The following is an 18,401-nucleotide window of genomic DNA, read 5'->3' as shown; positions in this document are numbered from 1 at the left end:
TTGCCTTAAAAAAAAAAAAAAAAAGACCCTTGGGTGGTTTTGCTTCAGACTGCATAAAGGGCGTTTACTGTGCAGTAGATGCATAATAAATTTAGATACTATTCAAGGATGTAACCAGGGATGGAACTTAAAATGTAGGATTAATTTACTTTTCAAGGCTTTCCAAACGAAGTATTAACTAGTTATGTCTGACTAACGTAAATGCTATCTAAGTGAATGAATGAGCTTGAAAAAATAGTAAATACAAAACAAAACATTGTTGCTTTAAAATGTACACTACACAAATCTATAACACTAGAATTAACACCAGGTTGAGGTTTAGGAGGAACTATTTGACTGCCTTTGCACCAAGGCAAGTTGGACAAGTGGACATGTCTGTAACAGAGCTAAGAAACACCATCTACACTGCAGTTGGCAAGAAAATCTAATTTCCCTGAGCATGATTCATTTGCATCTATGTTGTTTTGTCTGTTAAAGACTCAGGTGTCTGGTGTATCGACTACCACGGTTCTGAGAGGCCTTCAGCCTGACACAGAGTACAAGGTGTCACTGGTGCCTGTGTATGTGGATGTGGAGGGAAAACGCATGTCCGAAAATGGAAAGACGAGTAAGTTCCACACAAACAGCAATAAACAGATTTTAATGAAACAGCAATCCAACCAACCCACCAACCAATCAAACTATATATCAAACCACCAACCACCCTGTCTGCCTGCCTGCCTGCCTGCCTGCCTGTCAATCAGACTTTATTTCTACTGGACATTACATGATAAAATACATCACACTATGTTTAACATGAGAATAAGTTATGTGAGAAAGGGGGGAAAAAGTTTATATATATATATATATATATAGCGTTTTTTTCAAAACCGTCGATGGTGTTATAAGTGCTCAACTAATGAGGAGTGGAATATCAACACAGATACAGGAAAAAAAAGTTGCATGACGCACGAAACAGGCCTGTACTGCAATGTATTAAAAAAAAATTCCCCTGTATCTGTGTTGATATATATATATATATATATATATGATGATGATTGCTTATGGCATGAAACATGCTTATACTGTTCATAAAGAATTTACTTGACTCACTGGGTTTTATGTATGTATGTATGTGTGTGTGTATGTGTGTATATGTAGTATGTGAATATGCTATAGATGCCAATTCAAATTTATTTGCCAATACATTGAATTTATGTCTGAACCAGACGTAGGACATTTTCTGGTCTAAGGTAGGATAGTCTCGTGACTAGTTACCCCAACTCCCCCAAAATCCACAGCAAATTCTAAACCCAACCAGATCATGAAAAGGGACTTCCAGCCATTTGATAATGAATAAGATGCATCAAATCAAATAAGTGCAAGAAAGTTCGTAAAATCACTGATGTTATTCAGCTCAACTTGGTAGACTGCTGTGATAACTGTGTGATAACTGACCTCACATTATCTCAACTGCTGCCGAAGCACTCAATTCAGCCCATCTGTTGCTCTAAGCAGCTTAAAACAAATGCCCCCCACTGAAATTTCCAACTGCTGTTTGACCTAGGTATGGCTGAAACTTGAACTTGATAATTGTTCCCCATTCTGTCAGAGGCCCTCGGTGGAGTGAAAAACCTCCAGGTCACTGACCCAACAACCAGCTCCCTGAAGGTGCGCTGGGATCCTGCGGAGGGCAATGTACGCCAGTACCGCCTCTTCTATGTCCCTGCCTCAGGTGGAGCTGAGGACATGGTAAGCCATTGACTGTAGGGGTCCTGTGTTATGTTAACAGTTGTTAAGGTGTCACCAGAAGTGGTACATATGTAACAGAAGAGTGTTAAAACCAAGTCATCAGGAAGAGGAAGTGTTTTGTAGTTGTATCAGAATACCTGGATCTGCAGTCTGGGTGCTGGAAACACATAAACTAAATGAATAGATATTTAGAAAGTACCAGTTGACTCTTTGCGAGGCATTTGAATTCCAGACTTCGAAAGCTGATGGAGACAATATCAAATTACTGTGCCTTCCCATCCGAAATTGAGGATTTCTGCTGTGATATAAATTATATTCTATAACGCCTTTCAGAACTGTGACACCCTTAGGTGAAACCTTTAAACTCTGACCTTGGTAGTTATTTGTAACACCAATTGAGCTATACTAGATTACTATTCATTTTGTTTCAGTATTGGACACCAAAAGGTGCAAATCAACTCTGCATTTATGACATAATTGCTCATATGTTCATATGTGCTTTACTGTTCATGAACCCTGCTGTCTGCTGGTGAACAGGAGCAGGTGTCCGGCGGGACCACCAGTACTATTCTGAGGAACCTGCTGTCTGACACGCCCTACACGGTGACGGTGGTCCCACTCTACCCTGAGGGGGAGGGTCTGCGCCAGTCCGATAACGGAAAAACACGTAAGTTCTGATGTCGCTGATAATGGGGGTCGGAGGGTGGGGGTTGGGGTCACCTACATTAACAGTCAATCTCCATTTCTGGAACATTGACCAGAAAAGAAAAACTCACCTCACCAGTTTATTCCAAAGTACACCACTTGTATTTATGTCATAGATGTTTTACTTTTGGATCAAGACTGTCGGTAATTTAAGGCCTTGGCTGACACGATGATGACAGTTTAACTAGATGCATGATTATATCAACTTCAGTAAAATTAGGTATATAGCATATTGGAAACAAACTCCTGAGGTGCTAGTCGTCCTGTGTCTGAGTGGTTTGACTTCTTGTGTTGCATCTGTGTGTCTGCCCATATGGTTTGCCACCCTCCGCAAAAATCCATCCTAGAGACAGTAATGGAAATCTGTGACTCCACTGGAGCATGCGGCATTATAGAGCTCATGATACATAGAGGTTACCCAGAAGGTTACAGAGCTCGAATTGACATTTTAAATGATAATTTCTAGTATTTTGTTTTATGGAAGGTTTAACTGATTAGTTGCCATCATATCTAATGCTCTGATAGTCACCCAAACATGGAAACATATTTAGATCTGGCTCAACCTGTAAAATAATATCCAACTGTTGAGAGCTATAGCACAACATATTGTAATGGTACATCTTTTGTTCTAGGTCACATTTGGACAAAACTTTGGAGATGGCTTTATGTTGTAGATGCTTTGTCAGGGCAAGCAGTGTTTATGGGACTGAATGAGTATTTTAAACAGTATTAGTCACCCTGATCGAAGGTGTTAATAACATAAACACTCAGAATCTGCACTTAAATGTTCATTTAATCAAAACTGTACTTGCATGTGTTGTAATTTCATACCTTTTCACTAACAAATACACTAACAAATAAAAGCAGTCTAACAGTTATTCACTTAGGTTGTTCTAGAGGTTTAGAGTACTTTATCCAATTTCACCCCCATTTGAGAAGCAATACTACTTGTTATGAAATTACCGACAGCACAGTAAGATTAAAATAAATTATGATACTTTAAAAGGACACATTTAAAAAGATATGCATCTTCAGTCATTTTGTTAGCAAGTGAAAAATGTGTCCATGGTCAAATGAAAACCAACCAGTATTTTCATTTGGGTCTATGTCAGATCTCGTTTTCAGATCAAACTACTGCTGGCAAGCTACCTGTAGTTTGATCTACCTTATTCTGCCTTATTTTTAAAAAGTTTCTCAGAATCAGGTTTATTTGCCATGTAGGTTTGTTTTTGTTTGGACCCCCCCCCCACCCTTTTCTCCCCAATTGTATTCGGCCAATTACCCCACTTTTGCGAGCCATCCCGATCTCTGCTCCACCACCTCTGCTGATCTGGGGAGGGCTGCAGACTACCACATGCCTCCTCCGATACACGTGGAGTCACCAGCCGCTTCTTTTCACCTGACAGTGTGGAGTCAACTGCTGCTGGTAAGTCAACATTGCCAGCAGCAAGGAGGCTACTTAAGACTGAAAAAAAGTTTTTAAAAATCAATTTTTGGAATTTGTGAATCTATTCAGAATCGTAGAAGATAAGAATCATGATTCTCACGTGAATTGATTTTTCTCCCCGGTCTATGGTAATGTCATTGGTAATGTCTTTCAAACCGCTCCAGACTGATGCTGGGTCATTGGCAGTTTTTCAACTTTTCCGAGTAGCACCTTTATGCCACTCTGATCTCCTTTGTGAGTGTATTTCTGGCTTTGTTGTACCGGATCCTATCTCCACTCCTGTAGGCTTTCTCTTTAGCCTGACGAAACTGCCAGTTTTGTTTTGAACCAGGGCTTATTGTTGTGGAAAGTACAGAAGGTTTTGGTGGGCACACACATGTCCTCACAAAAGCTGATGTAAATGTAAAGAAAACTAAAAGAAAACAAAAAGCATCTGCATTTGCATTGAATCAAAAGTTATAATCTTATGACTTTGATGGAAAATTTCATTCATCAAAAACAAAATAGGACCTCTGAATATCAGAGTGAATGGTGTGTAACATGGACATTTCATGCTGTGTCATGACTTTGTCCACAGATGTTCAAATAATGGCTGGACATTTCATATCTCATCATTGTAAAATGACAGATTACCAGTAATGACTCCCTTTTTCAAAATGCAGAGAACATTTTGCGAATGAGCTCGGAAGGACTTGGTTAAGCCCTCATATGCCTACTGCATCTAGCTTCATTGGGCCAAAGCACCAAATACCAGGGGACTATTCACATCTGTTTCAGTTTAAAAGGGAGGCGAGGGGGCTTTTTCATAAAACTAAAACTGTGCTACTTTCCTCCCTAAGCATTTCCCACATAGATGCTGTTAACCCACTTTCCTCTGGGAGACATTTGCTGATCTGAACGTCCTACCTTTTCCTCGTTGTTCAACCAGAAAATATCTTTCATAGCTAATAAATACATCTCACCTTGAATCCCAATGTTATTTTTGTGAGTGAGAAAAGTGCGTCAGAATGAAATTATGCTCATTTTCACTGCTACTTAAGTGAATTTTCTTCAAATTGCCATCAAGATTGTTGTGACAGAGTTAATATTAACTCACAGGACAGTCTTAATAATCTCAATAAAGATAAATGAAACAGGCGTCCAGGTAGTGTAGTGGTCTATTCCGTTGCCTACCAACACGGATCGCCGGTTCGAATCCCTGTGTTACCTCCAGCTTGGTCGGGCGTCCCTACAGACACAATTGGCTGTGTCTGCAGGTGGGTATGTGTCCTGGTCGCTGCACTAGCGCTTCCTCTGGTCGGTTGGGGCGCTTGTTCAGGGGGGAGGGGGAACTGGGGGGAAAGCGAAATCCTCCCACGCGCTACATCCCCCTAGTGAAACTCCTCACTGTCAGGTGAAAAGAAGCGGCTGGTGACTCCACATGTATTGTAGGAAGCATGTGGTAGTCTGCAGCCCTCCCCGGATCGGCAGAGTGGGTGCAGCAGTGATTTGGACGGCTCGGAAGAGTGGGGTAATTGGCCAAGTACAATTGGGAGAAAAAGGGGGAAATCACAAAAAAAATACATAAGTGAAACAGTCCCACCTTGATGGTGAATTTTCTTCACTCATTCTTGGGAAAAGCAGAAATTGAGTTATTGTGTTTCAAGAACTGATTAAGATGGAGATTAAACACAAGTACCATCTGTTTTCCTCCTAAAATTGATCTGTACAGTCTGCAGTCAGTCCATCATTTGCAAGAGTTATGTGTTTAGCAATACCAAGTGAGGAAAGTCAACAGACGTTCTAGAACTCTACACCCTCTGACTTTCTCCTGACCTCTGTGACCTTGCAGTCCCGCGGACCCCACCCAAGAACATCCAGGTGTACAACCCTACCACCAACAGCCTCAATGTGCGCTGGGAGCTGGCTACAGGCCAGGTGCAGCAGTATCGGGTGGCGTACTCCCCACTGACTGGAGTGAAGCCGTCCGAGTCGGTAAGTCACGCCTGTCAGCTGGCAAAAACAGGCAGTCATTAGCAACAGAATGTGCTGGGGGGGTGTCATAGAAAGAGAAATCACTCTTTTTTCTACTCGCAGAGAAAAAAAATATGGTGCAGAGTAGAAAGAGTAACTACTATATATTTGGAAATGTTTGTCACCAAGGGTTAAAAAAAAGTGGTAACGAGTTTTAGCAGTTTCAACCCAATCCTTGTCTCGACTGTTTCAGGCTTTAAACAAATGTCTTAAACTAGTCTCCTTCCCTCCTCTCTAACCAAAATTTCCCTTTGAGAATTAAAGGGGACATATTATGCTATTTTTTCAACAATTTAATATAAGTCTTTGGGGTCCCCAAAACATGTCTTTGAGTATTTTTGCTGAAAATACCACTCAAATTAAGCGTTCTAGCATCCCTCTGTTGACCTCCTGTTCAGATTACTCGGGGTTGAGCATATGCTAATTTGATGCAAATGAGCTGCTGCACCCCACGCCCCACTCCGTGATGTCATTCCCAGGTGAGAACGAGATGAAAACAGAACCTCTTCAATCCACTCCACCGAGTTGACCGATAGTTGAGGATCTTCTTTGAGTGTGAAAAACAACTTCTATCAGTTATTGTGTATACAGCCATTCGCAGTTTCACTGTATGGGCCGTGTGGACTTAGACTTGCATGGCTTCATCTTTGAGACAAGCATATGCTACTGGCAGGATCAACCAGGTAGCCTCATGTCGCCGAGCCTGGCTGAACGGACTGGGCTGGGCGGACCCAAAAATCGCAACCCCGCTGGTGGTTTGGGTGTACGGACGGGTAGGGGTGGCGAACCTCGTGGCGGGAGCCGTGGAAGAACTGGGACAAATGGTCCGGCTGAGCCCCGCCGTTAAGAGCTGACGAGCGGAGCAACGGAGAGGACTAGGCGCTAGAGCCCCTCCCACTCGGCACTCTGCTCGCTGCAAAAAAAAAAAAAAAAGTTCCGCAAGACCGGAGGAACCGACCACCTGAACGCTGGCAAAGCTGGCCAGCGGAGGACCTCCGAAGGCGTGTTAAGCTAAGGTAGCCCATTGATCAGGACACAAAGACACAAAGCGAGTCCGGGTACGGTGTAGGCAGCCTGGCCAGAGAAAGCACCCGCAGTACGGCTGACACATCCCCTGGCTCTCACATCGAAAATCCGAGTCTCCTCCTGAAAACCTGCCGAAACCCATCACACACTAAAAGTGTTTTGCCAACTTTAGCGGGAACGTTGCCATCAACAATGCACTTTATCCACTCAGCTCTTCTGCCCTCTGAGGCTGGGAGCCAGTGTAGCGATGTGTGCGGGTTATTACAGCCAAGAACAGCGCATTTTCCGTGTGAAGACATCATGCTAGCTAGTGGTACCTGCAAAAAATGTCGACCTTGCCATGTAAGGCAGGTGGGTGGAGACATTCAACTGAAGGCGGGATTATTATAATGATTTTCCTTCCGTGACATAAAGGGCGGAAGGATATTTGAACGGCTTGCTGCTGGGTCTGAACGTTTTTCAGAAGTTTTCAGTTTGGCTGCCCACAACAAAATGACTGGGTAGTTTTACTTCAAAGTTTGTGTGTTAGCAGGCCCATCAGAGACTCAAATGTATATGCAAAAATACAGAAAAAGTGAGTTTTGCATAATATGTCCCCTTTAAGTGGATTTAAAAAGGTGAAACCTATAAGCTTTACAATGTCATAATGACTCATACAGCGTCTTTCGAATGTGGAGAGAAAAACTCAAAGAATAGAGAAATTATCTCTGAGTGTGAAACAAAAACCTTTCACAACTTATTTCATTTGATTTGAGCTTTACTTGTGGTCACTGGGTCAGTCAACCTCTTGACAGGAGCAGGTGTTTTTTTGTTTGTATTTCTGAAGTTTTCTGCACACTGTGGGGCTGCACAAATATTTGTACAGCACTACTTATACAGATGCACTGAAATATGGAAACCCTGACTTATAGGCTATTAGAATTTCTGTCAGTGTTGATTTTACAAGCCAATGAAAATCTCCAGATGGCAATGGATAGAGGGGGCTAAATAAAACAAACCAAAAAAAGCAAACTCCACGACTGAAGTTGAACTGTCAAGGACAACAGTGAATGTTTTTATGTTTTAATGATAAGCATTGTTTTTAATGCAGCTTTGGATGTCCTACTCATGTATATTTTCGTATCCCGTGTGGCAACCTTCGTTGTTGTATCAATTTTCTTTGTTTCTGTAAGCATTTTAACTTCGCTACCTTTGTCTCTCTATTTCTGTGAGGGAGTTAGTTTAGTGCCAGTGAGTGCCAGAGAACATCAGGACACACAGAACACAGAAATACAGTTTGATGAACACTTGGTAGCCATCACATGTAATTACAGATACTTCAGCTGGCCAAGTTTGACCATCCCAGATGTGACTTTGGGCAGCTGTAACTGAGCCAAGTATCGGTGTTTTATTTATCCACCTGTGAAAAATGGACCATCCACTCCTCCTTTATTCTTTACTGTGACAGTGCAAAATCTGAATGGGAACAAATATTCACACACACTAGCTAGCTGTCCTGGGTATTAGCACTGATATTCCAACTGACCTATAGTGTGTCTGATGGCAGGTGGAGGCCTGTACTAGTTGAGTTGTTAACACCTTCCTTCTTTATTGAAATCGAGTAGACAGTCTACTGCCGATCCTTTTTGATTCTTTATTAAGATACGCTGAGAGGAGCACAGAGAAGTAGAGCTACAGGCTAAAAAGGTCAGTAGGGATTTGACCCCATGTCAAAAGGATTTCATGTGGTTTAACCACACCACCATCTGAGAACCCTTTGTCGTGAAGCAAAGATAGCTTCCATGCCGTGTCCGCTTCTCCTTCAGCTATTTGGACATTCCCTTCAATCAAAAACAGGCTGTTGGCAACGAGTCAGGACACGGGTGGACTCCAGTTCAGCGAGCAGATGTATTCTCCATGATGTAATGCTCCTGATGTAACGGCCCGTCGACCAGTTGGAAAGCAGAGAGTAGATGCCATGATAATCCCTGTGATAAGAGAAGACCCAGGGATCAACTCTTGTTGTTAGAAACCATGCTACATGCCAAGACCCGCTCCCCTGAAAAGCCCTGGCTCTGTGTTGCTAACATCCCCCTTCACTCATCAGCCACTTTGCAGCACTAACTGTTTATCAATCAGTCTGCTTCGCCGAATGAAGGATTTGTTTGGCCCTAACCTCCTGGGCCTTTGTTAGGATAACAGGGTTGTTTTTTGGCAGAGGTATCCCTGGGATATGAGTGTATGTAGGATGCACAGTGAGCTCATTATGTACATTATCTCTGCCAGATTTGTATGTAATGTGTGAAGAGGCGATTCCAAGTTGTCACCACTGTGTTTTGACCCCTTCCCCCGATCTCCTCTACAAAGGTCTTGGTGCCGGGAAGCATCAACAACGCGTTCCTGGACAACCTGGTCCCAGACACGCCTTACTCCATCAGTGTCATCGCTCTTTATGCGGATGGCGAGGGACCAGGAGTGGATGGCAATGGCAAAACATGTGAGGGGGCAGGAGCAATCTGACACATTGACATCATGTGACTGACTCACCATCACTGTTTACATAGAGGCTTAGTCACTAACATGCACATATGGGGATTCTATATACACTGTAAAATAAGCATTCAACTTTATAACCTTATTTTTCTTCAGGCAAGTAAAAAAATAATCTGAGATTAAGATGAGATGATTTGACTTGTTTGTTCAGCCTTTTTCAGAAAATCTTGAAACAACATAACATACAATATGACTCAACCTATTTCAAATAATCTCACATTAATTATGAAAATTCTTGAACTGTGGTAAAACCACAAGGGATACCAGTGAAATCAACTCAAACACATGACAGATTTTCCACTCTTTTATTTAGTAAACAGAATTCATCTTAATGAGAGACCACATGAAATTATCTTTGCATATGAACTCTTGTATCTACACAAACACAGTGTATCAGCATGTTCCATCACGTGGTCATTAGAAATGCTTTTTCTGCAGTACCTCGTGTCGGCCCCAGGAACATGCGTGTGTTTGATGCCACCACCAGCACATTGACCATCGGCTGGGATCATGCAGAGGGCCCTGTAATGCAGTACAAGATTGGTTACGCTCCCATGTCTGGAGACCCCATCACTGAGTTTGTGAGTACACAGCAAAAATGTCTAGCTTGATAAGTAATTTAAAGTGTTCCACCTTAAAATCTGTGGTTCAAACACCTGTAGAAATCTGTCAGGAGGAAATGAGACACACAGAAGGCTTGATTTGTTTCAGAATTGGATTAGAACAGAATTAGATTTGAATTGGTTAGGTTGGATTGGATTAGATTAGAATTGGTTTCAACTGGGAAAAACATACAATAGAATAAGATCTGCTAATGTTAAAGGACAATCTTGATGATTTCAAGGAGGAATTTGGTTGTTGCAGCCTCTCTTATCAGGAATCAGGAACAATTGTCATTTCTTAGACGTACTTGTATACACAAAGAAATGAAATTTCGTTTCCCTCAGCCCACAGCAGTGTAACGCAAAAAACACACATCCAAAATTTTCCAAAAACGACACCACCAAAAACATAAAAAACAGAGAGAAGAAAGCAAAAGCAAAAACAAAAACCAACCAGTTAACAACACAGTCCACCCTGCAACGCAGTCCAAAAAAAATTCCTCTGTCCAGAGGACGAACTCCAGCCAGAATGACTGTCGGAAGTGCCGGACTGCATGTGTTAGCAGTAAGCTTAGCCCGCCCCGCCTCCGCGCCCTGCCAGACCGCCCTCGGTGTTTCCTCCCCAGGCACAGCTCCAGGCAGGGGCCATGGTTCCCGGGTCCATCGGACAAAGCAGACCAAGCTCTCCCAGCCGATCCAACGCCAGCTTTCCCAGCCAGACACCCTTGACACACGTCCCCCGCACTCCACACGACGATGCAGACACAGACAAAAATACTGCACAGTCGACGCTAGGCGAGGCCACACCAGACTGCCTCAGTGTTTTCTCGCGGGTACAGCTCCGGGCAGGGCCATACAGCTCCGGAAAGGGCCGTAAGCTCTCAGCCGATCCAACGCCAGATCCCAGCCATCAAACGAAAAAAATCGAAAAAAACAAAACTTCACACGAAGACACAAACTAAGACGCCGACAAAGACACTGTATGGTCGGCACTGGGTGAGGCCCTGCAAACACGAGTTCGTGCTGCCCTCTTCATCCCAAAACCGAATACTTGTCATTTCAGATATAAACTCATTTTACACAGATGGAAAAATCTGATATTCTCAATTCACTGTGATGTTTGAAGCAAAGTATGTAACATAGCCACATTTTAAAATTCTCTCCGGTTGTTCAGGATATAAATCACTAATGAGTGACAGTAATTAGAGACCAACACCATTATTTGGGAGATAATAACATTACTAATATCCCCTAATAATAAGCTGGACTTGTACTGGTGTGCTAGGACCATCCAGATGTCTTGTTATGTATTACTCAGCTAAGTGCACCAGAAGGCCAGTGATGAAAGGGCTCTTCGGCACGGACTCAGACGTCTGTACACTAGAGATCACTGATCAAAAACATTGTGGGACCTATGAAATTAATTGCTAAATAAAAATATTACAAGTTAGCTGCTGTGAGTATCCACTGTGAGGTAATGAAAAGGGTAGGTAGTATTAGCAAACAACATTGCCTGCCTGTTTTGGATTCTGGAACATCTCCTGAAAATGACTAAAATCTTTGTATATGCTCTGGCAAGGGGCACCAGTGGAAACCTTTGGAGGCTAATTATATATATTGTATACACACACACACACACACACACACACAATTGTATATCTGGGTGGTAGTCTGTTACAATTTGTGATACTCAAGCATAAACAACAAACTCATATCCACTAAACAACAACTGGATAATGTTGCATCCCAACCAACCCTAAAGGTGATAGCTGCAAGAAATCGACATTAGCAAGGATGCTGAGGTAGCTTCCATATCCATGGAAAGTCAATTTCTATGATCATATTCTGTATGTGTTGTTTAGATATACAAGGATGCTTAAGGTTTGGATGCGAGAATGTAAAAAGAATGTTATCCAGCATATGAGATCAATAGGGATGCAGTGTAGCCTCCCTCATTCTCCAAGTATAAACATGCATGGTCAAATACAATAATTTAATCTTCACATCACTGGTTTAACCACACCCTGCTCTTAAAAAAAAATTACCATAAAAGAGGCTAACATTAGCACACAGTGGACTATGAAGCTTCTCTTAAAGTCAGCTTGCTAACTCGCAACTGTTTTTTTCAACCAACAGACTATTGTTCCTGGCAACAGAAACAACGCCATGCTGCTCAACCTGCTCCCAGATACCCCATACAACATCACCGTGGAGGCCATTTATGCAGAGGGGCCAGGGAGCGCCCTAGATGGAAATGGCCGCACAGGTAACTAAGAAAAGAGAGGTTTAGATGTTCAGAGGAGCAAAATTTGACAAGACAGAGATTTTTTTCTCCACCGGCGTTTTATCGAGTGCGACACATATTACATGTATGAAGGTTCCCCAGAGAGGTTCGAGTACAGGATGGGTTTTTCAGGGTTTGGATATTTTAATAGATACTTTCCCACGAACCAGAGTTGTCGAGTCAATTTTATTTGTATCGCCCAATATCACAAAGTACAGATTTGCCTCAGGGGGCTTTACAGCGACACAGTATCCTATCCTTAGACCCTCACATCGGCTAAGGAACAACTCCCTAAAAAACCCTTTAACAGGGAGAAACAAACGTGTTGCCTTTCAATTATAGAGGTTGTCTCTAACTACCCTGCCACCAATTTCACAGTAGGTTTAAATGGGACACATCTCCAAGCAGTCAAATTGAAACCAGTATTCTAGCACACAATTGAAGGGATGAGTTTGTACAGTAGAAATAAATACAGTAGACATTCCATTGTTTGAACAGAGCCAAGATATTTTAGTTTAAAGAGACTGAAGCATTGGGAATTTACTCTTGGCAGTGTGAAAGACTGGTGAGCATTAGCCCAAGTTACCCAAATAATTTTCTGCCCTGGCGGTGAAGAAGGTGCCCCTGTGCCAGCCTGTCTGGATGGGTGGGACTCCAAAGAAAAGTATGACTGTAGCAGCTACCGCACGCTACCTAGCTCCCTCAGCAAGGCTATCAAAAAACTAAACCCAAACTAAACGCATATTTTGGATAATCGCAGTCATAAACACAGAGCTGTGAAACCAACAGCAGTGGTAACAGACTGCTTTACAGTGTTGTATTTGCTCCTTAATTTTATTTTTGGTCAACAAGTGAAGAAATATGCCACAGGGGTGAGATTAAGTTTTTTTCTGGTGCAGCACCTCTTGCTTCATGTTTGGAGAAAATTATCTTGAATTAAGAAAAAATAACTCCAGCTTAAAGAGGAACTGCATATTTATGTATGTGTTTGTTTGTTTATTGTTTGTTTGTATTTTAAAGTTGTATGATTTTAAATACTGAGCATGAAGCTTCAGAGTTCTCTGGATTGACATTTTTACAGAGTGTAGAATTACCTGGCCATTACTGGACACTAAACTTGGAAACGGCTTGTTGCTACTGCTAATTGCCATGACTGATTAGGTGTTGACGTTGTGTCTCCTCTCTGCCTCTGACTAGTGGGCCTGCTGGGCCCCAGGAACCTGCGTGTCTCAGATGAGTGGTACACTCGCTTCCGTGTGGCCTGGGACCCCGTGTCAGCTCCAGTTCTTGGATACAAACTGGTCTACTCGCCTGAGGGTGAGCCAACTTTACATCACACATGCACAGTTATTGAAAACTTGTAGAGGAGCTCAATCAGGAGTCGTGACAACTTTCTCTTTCGGCTACACAACGTGCACCATTTATTCCTTCACCATAACAACAACACTAAAAACCTGCGCAGCGGAAGTGTACCACTGTAAACACGAACCGAGAAAACAGCAGCTGTAAACAAACGTTCCTACTAGCTCAATAAGGGGAATTATGTATCCCTATAACCACTACAAACTTCTCTTTAAAGCACACTGGTCTTGTCAGGTGCAAAGCTTGTAATCCGGTTTTAGTTGATTCATCTGTTCCCCTCAAGGCTGAAAGAATTGAGCTTGTGAAATTGTTTTTGCTGAAGTAAAAAAAAAATAAATCAGTCATCAATGCAAAAAATTGAAAGTCATCAATCTAAAATTGAGGCTGTTTGTCATCATTCCAAATAGACTATGTTTTGGGGATATTTACAGGGTTGTCAGCTGCCAGGAGTTGGATGCTAACAGTTGTTTTGATCCATCTGCAAACAATGAATTTTGTTGTATGTGTGGTTTGGTCTGCAGGCAAGAATGAGAATTTGGATGTGTTTGTGGGTGATGTGACCTCTTACACTCTGCAAAACCTCCTCCCTGGCACCCCGTATGATGTCAAGGTGTTTGCCCAATACACCAGCGGCATGAGTGAACCCCTTGTTGGCCAGGGAACAACACGTATGTACATCTATATGTTAGCAGAATGGGAAAAAAACAACAACCGGAAAACCTGGAAATGAATTGAAATTGAATTTTAATGTCCTTCAAGGACTTGAAAAATCATGGAAAAGTGAACAATTTCACTGAAAAATTGTACATTTCCCAAATATTATGATCAAAAGTAAAAGTATTACCTAGCCAGAAGTCGACTTGGTTCATGTGAATGAGCTTTTCAACAAACAGATGCTGATGATTTCTGGTCGTAGACTTGATGTCTTGAATGCCATGAGTCACAGAGCCTTCAATTTATAAAAATGTGAAGGGCCATGAATTTCCTCTCATTTCTGAGCTTTTTTATGCTGTCTCCCCAGTCTACCTGAATGTGACCAACATCGAGACATACAACGTGGGCCATGACAAGTTCTGCATCAAATGGACACCTCACCGAGCAGCAACCTCCTACCGCATTAAGCTCAACCCAGTAGACCGTAAGTTTGAATCCTTAAATACACTTACATTCCAGTACATATAGTTGTACCAGACAGATGCAATGAGACATGAATCTCCCTTTGTCTCTCATTCAGAAGATTATTAATTCTTTGATTATAGAGGGGGACAAATAAAGGAAGGAAACCAGCATTGTATTTTTGGCATTAAGACGGCACTATTTTAGGGTGCCTTACAGGGAGCACAACATTATATTTTGCTTTATTGTGGTTTTCTAACATTCATGCAACCTTTATTAGGTAGTGCAAGGATGGAGACCACAGTGCCATCCCAACATATGCAGTAACTATTTCCTTGACTGTCCCCCATGATCAGCTCCCAAAGAAAGCAGTTTTTGTTACTCCATACATATTCATGTGTGTATTTCAAGACACGCTTGTCTCTACATGCAGTGTCAGATCCTTAGAGTGACCTATTTGATGTAATGTATGCAGTAGTGTATTCAGTTTGATATCAGGCAGATGTTTGCGGGCACATTTCCAAACAATTTAACTGGACATCCTTTGCCAATTTCACAAAATCCAAGAGACTGGTGGTTCAGATCCCATCTAGACTCTGTTACTGAGGCTTTTCATTTTCACTCCCCCTCTTTGTGATTACTTCTCAAAGCAGGATGCAAGTTTTGGCCAGATTTGAAAGTATCCAGCCACTGAGTTTTAATTGTGTCGGTGCCTGAGAAAATTACATCCTTTTTTAATTGTCGCAAGGGTCTTTGAATTCCATCTGGTTCGTGTTCACACATGGACGCCGGCTAGGAATTAAAGAACAGGAAAGGCAGAGAACAGCATCAATATTTGAATATATATATATGGTTGTCATTAGACCAACGTGACAGGTCGCCAGAGTAAACAAGGGTCTGCTAGCGTGAGACAGATGGTGGTTTAACCACTTCCAGAGGAAGGACCAGTCCTCAGACTGAGAAGACTTTCCCAAACGACAGGCAGCAGTCACTACTTTCAAGTCAACAAATAAGTCAACTGTTTGTTCTCAAGCTGAAATGCAAACAGTGGTTGGAGATGGTGGTGAGATGAATAAGTGGCAAAGAAGGGAGCAAGGAATGGGCAAAAGATTTATGAAGACAGGGCAATGGGGGCAAACTTCATCACTAGTTTTTGTATATCTTGTATCTTGATAAATGAGGGCCACTGTCTTGGAGTGGATTTGAAGGTTATGTTTTTTTCCCCATGAACCATTTAGATTCCATTAAGTGAGTTGAATCACCAAATGTTGATATTACTAAGGTTATTTTGAAACCTTTGCATCACTAGAGCTGTAAAATTCTGTGATTCAGCAGAGGATGAAATCCTACTTGGTCGAAGCTTCTAACTCAGACAAGATGGTTCAAAGTAGTCGTCATTCACGACAGCTGTCCAAGCAGTAAACATACTTGGTTCCTTTGTTTGTGTTGGAACTCAGTGGGTAAATAGGAAACTCTTTTACCAATGCATCACTCCACTGTCATGCATTGATTTCAACATGTCACCAGGAAGGTCAGGGGTCAGGTTCAACCAATTGTTGGGGAGGGAGCAGTGCTGTCCTGCTCAAAGGTGGTTTCAGAGGGACAGAGAAACTGACCTTTTTAGCAAAACGTGTAACTACTCTATAAAGGATCTCTCAAGTCACCAGGCCTCATGGAAGTATCTCTGTCTCTCTGGTTTGTAGCCTCCAGTAAAGGACAGCAGGAGATCACCATCACAGCAGCACAGCCACAGTACTGCTTCGATGGTCTATCTCCTGATGCACTCTACACTGCCGAGGTGTTTGTCCAGACGCCCAACCTGGAAGGCCCAGGAGTCAGCACGAAGGAGAAAACCTGTAAGTCATCTGTCCCTGAGGTGATTCTGTGATCCTGTGTGGTTTGAATTTGTTACATTTAGCTGAATTGATTCTCATTATTCTTACCTATTCTTCATAGCTGATATTTAATGGTTTTTGTGCACAGATTTTTTTAAAGAACTGCACAAAAGTAAAACTGTATTTGTATTTCTCATTGACTCACTGCACGTCTTCTTTTTCTTCAAGTGATGAAGCCCACTCCTGTCCCAACACTCCCACCAACCCCGCCCCCTCCTCCCACGATACCCCCAGCATGGGAAGGTAAACATTTAATAGAACCCAAAGTCGCTTGATATCACACTAATCTGTGGCCATTTTGTGTGAATTATTCATCTTTCTTAACTGAGCATTTTATTCTATTTAATTTGCAACATATAATGGCGTGAATAGATCATCTTCTTCCAATCATCATCATTTTACTCTATTCAAATGCAGAGAGGGAAATTGGCCGAATGATCACATTCAGTTTACCGAGTGTGATCCTTCAGCAAACTGAACACAACCAATCATTCAGTATTGAATACAACCTTTTTTATTGCAAAGGGTTTTGGACCTTTAAAAAAGTACTCCCTGAATAGCTGAACTGGAAATTAATTGAGCCCTACTTTACTACACAAACAACATGTTGCATTGTTGTGTGTCATACTAGTGTCACATCCACAAACACCAGATGCAACAAAATGAGAATTTACAGGCTTAGTATATGTCAGCTTCAAAAACCAAACAGATCACCCCATAATTTAATGGCTTGAGTCTATTAGTTTGAGCTTAACTCAAATAAGAAAATGCTCAGTAAAACATTCTGGCTGATGCCAAGGTTTACACGCAACTACGCCTGGATCCTAGCAATGCCAATATAGCACTAATGGCCGCCATATGTGCTGTTGGCCCTTTGGGGCGTTTCAACATGAACACACCAGTTAAGACCGAACAAGTAAGGTGTTGAAAAAGGAAAGGAAAGTTGTCCAAAGAATCTGTTGTTTGGTAAGGTATTGTGTAAAACTTGTTTATGAAACTCTTGTATAGAAGGAAGAGATTAGAAAAGATTACAGTGCATGCTCCATCACATACGGCAAAGATTACTCCAAGTATTTTGCCCATTTCACTTTAGTCAGAGAAAACCCATTAAACTGCTCACTTTCAACCCTTCTGGTGACCAAATGTTCCTTGTTTTGTCAGTAATTTCAAGGAATTTTTGATCTGTTAAACTAATAATTACTGCATAGGACCATCACGTCATTTTTCTCAATGGGTTTGTTTTGTTGCAAGGTTTCAGTCAGTGTTTTTATGTTGAGCTTACAGACAGTAATCATGCCATGGTGACGATGCCATTTTCCCTGTTAATGCTAGCGGTGTTGCCCTAAGTCTGGGCAGTAGAGTTTAAAGCTCCTCGTTGGGTTGTTTTTCTTCCCCCAGTGTGTAAAGGTGCCAAGGCAGATGTGTTGTTCCTCATCGATGGCTCTTGGAGTATCGGCGAGGAGAGTTTTAACAAAGTAGTGCAATTTGTCTCTCGCATGATTGGCGCCTTCGACATCATTGGACCCTCAGGAATGCAGGTTTGTTGTTAAATTACTGATTAACTGCTGCACAAAATAATCCAGAAGCTTCTTTAAGGAGTTGCAGTTTATCTGATATGTTTCCCTAAGAGCTGAATATCATCATATAAGTTCACATGGTGCCCTGTGATGGTCTGGTGGCCTGTCCAG

General features: G+C 42.0%; 1 protein-coding gene across 3 annotated transcripts in view; it reads left to right on the top strand.

Annotated features, from left to right (window-relative positions):
* col12a1b (collagen, type XII, alpha 1b) overlaps positions 1-18,401 on the top strand; it is a 153,053-nt gene that overhangs the window by 98,296 nt on the left and 36,356 nt on the right. For all 3 annotated transcript variants that reach the window (XM_056294898.1, XM_056294895.1, XM_056294896.1), the window contains 13 exons: positions 478-607; positions 1,592-1,731; positions 2,269-2,398; positions 5,715-5,857; positions 9,269-9,398; positions 9,893-10,035; positions 12,193-12,322; positions 13,538-13,657; positions 14,224-14,370; positions 14,724-14,840; positions 16,522-16,674; positions 16,882-16,956; positions 18,112-18,251. In XM_056294898.1, coding sequence (XP_056150873.1) covers positions 478-607; positions 1,592-1,731; positions 2,269-2,398; positions 5,715-5,857; positions 9,269-9,398; positions 9,893-10,035; positions 12,193-12,322; positions 13,538-13,657; positions 14,224-14,370; positions 14,724-14,840; positions 16,522-16,674; positions 16,882-16,956; positions 18,112-18,251 — 1,698 coding nt within the window. The remainder of the gene's footprint in view (positions 1-477; positions 608-1,591; positions 1,732-2,268; positions 2,399-5,714; positions 5,858-9,268; positions 9,399-9,892; positions 10,036-12,192; positions 12,323-13,537; positions 13,658-14,223; positions 14,371-14,723; positions 14,841-16,521; positions 16,675-16,881; positions 16,957-18,111; positions 18,252-18,401) is intronic.

Source organism: Lampris incognitus, chromosome 15 (genome assembly GCF_029633865.1).
Source record: "Lampris incognitus isolate fLamInc1 chromosome 15, fLamInc1.hap2, whole genome shotgun sequence".
NCBI classification, from domain to species: domain Eukaryota; kingdom Metazoa; phylum Chordata; class Actinopteri; order Lampriformes; family Lampridae; genus Lampris; species Lampris incognitus.
This window is presented reverse-complemented; position numbering and strand designations above follow the sequence as displayed.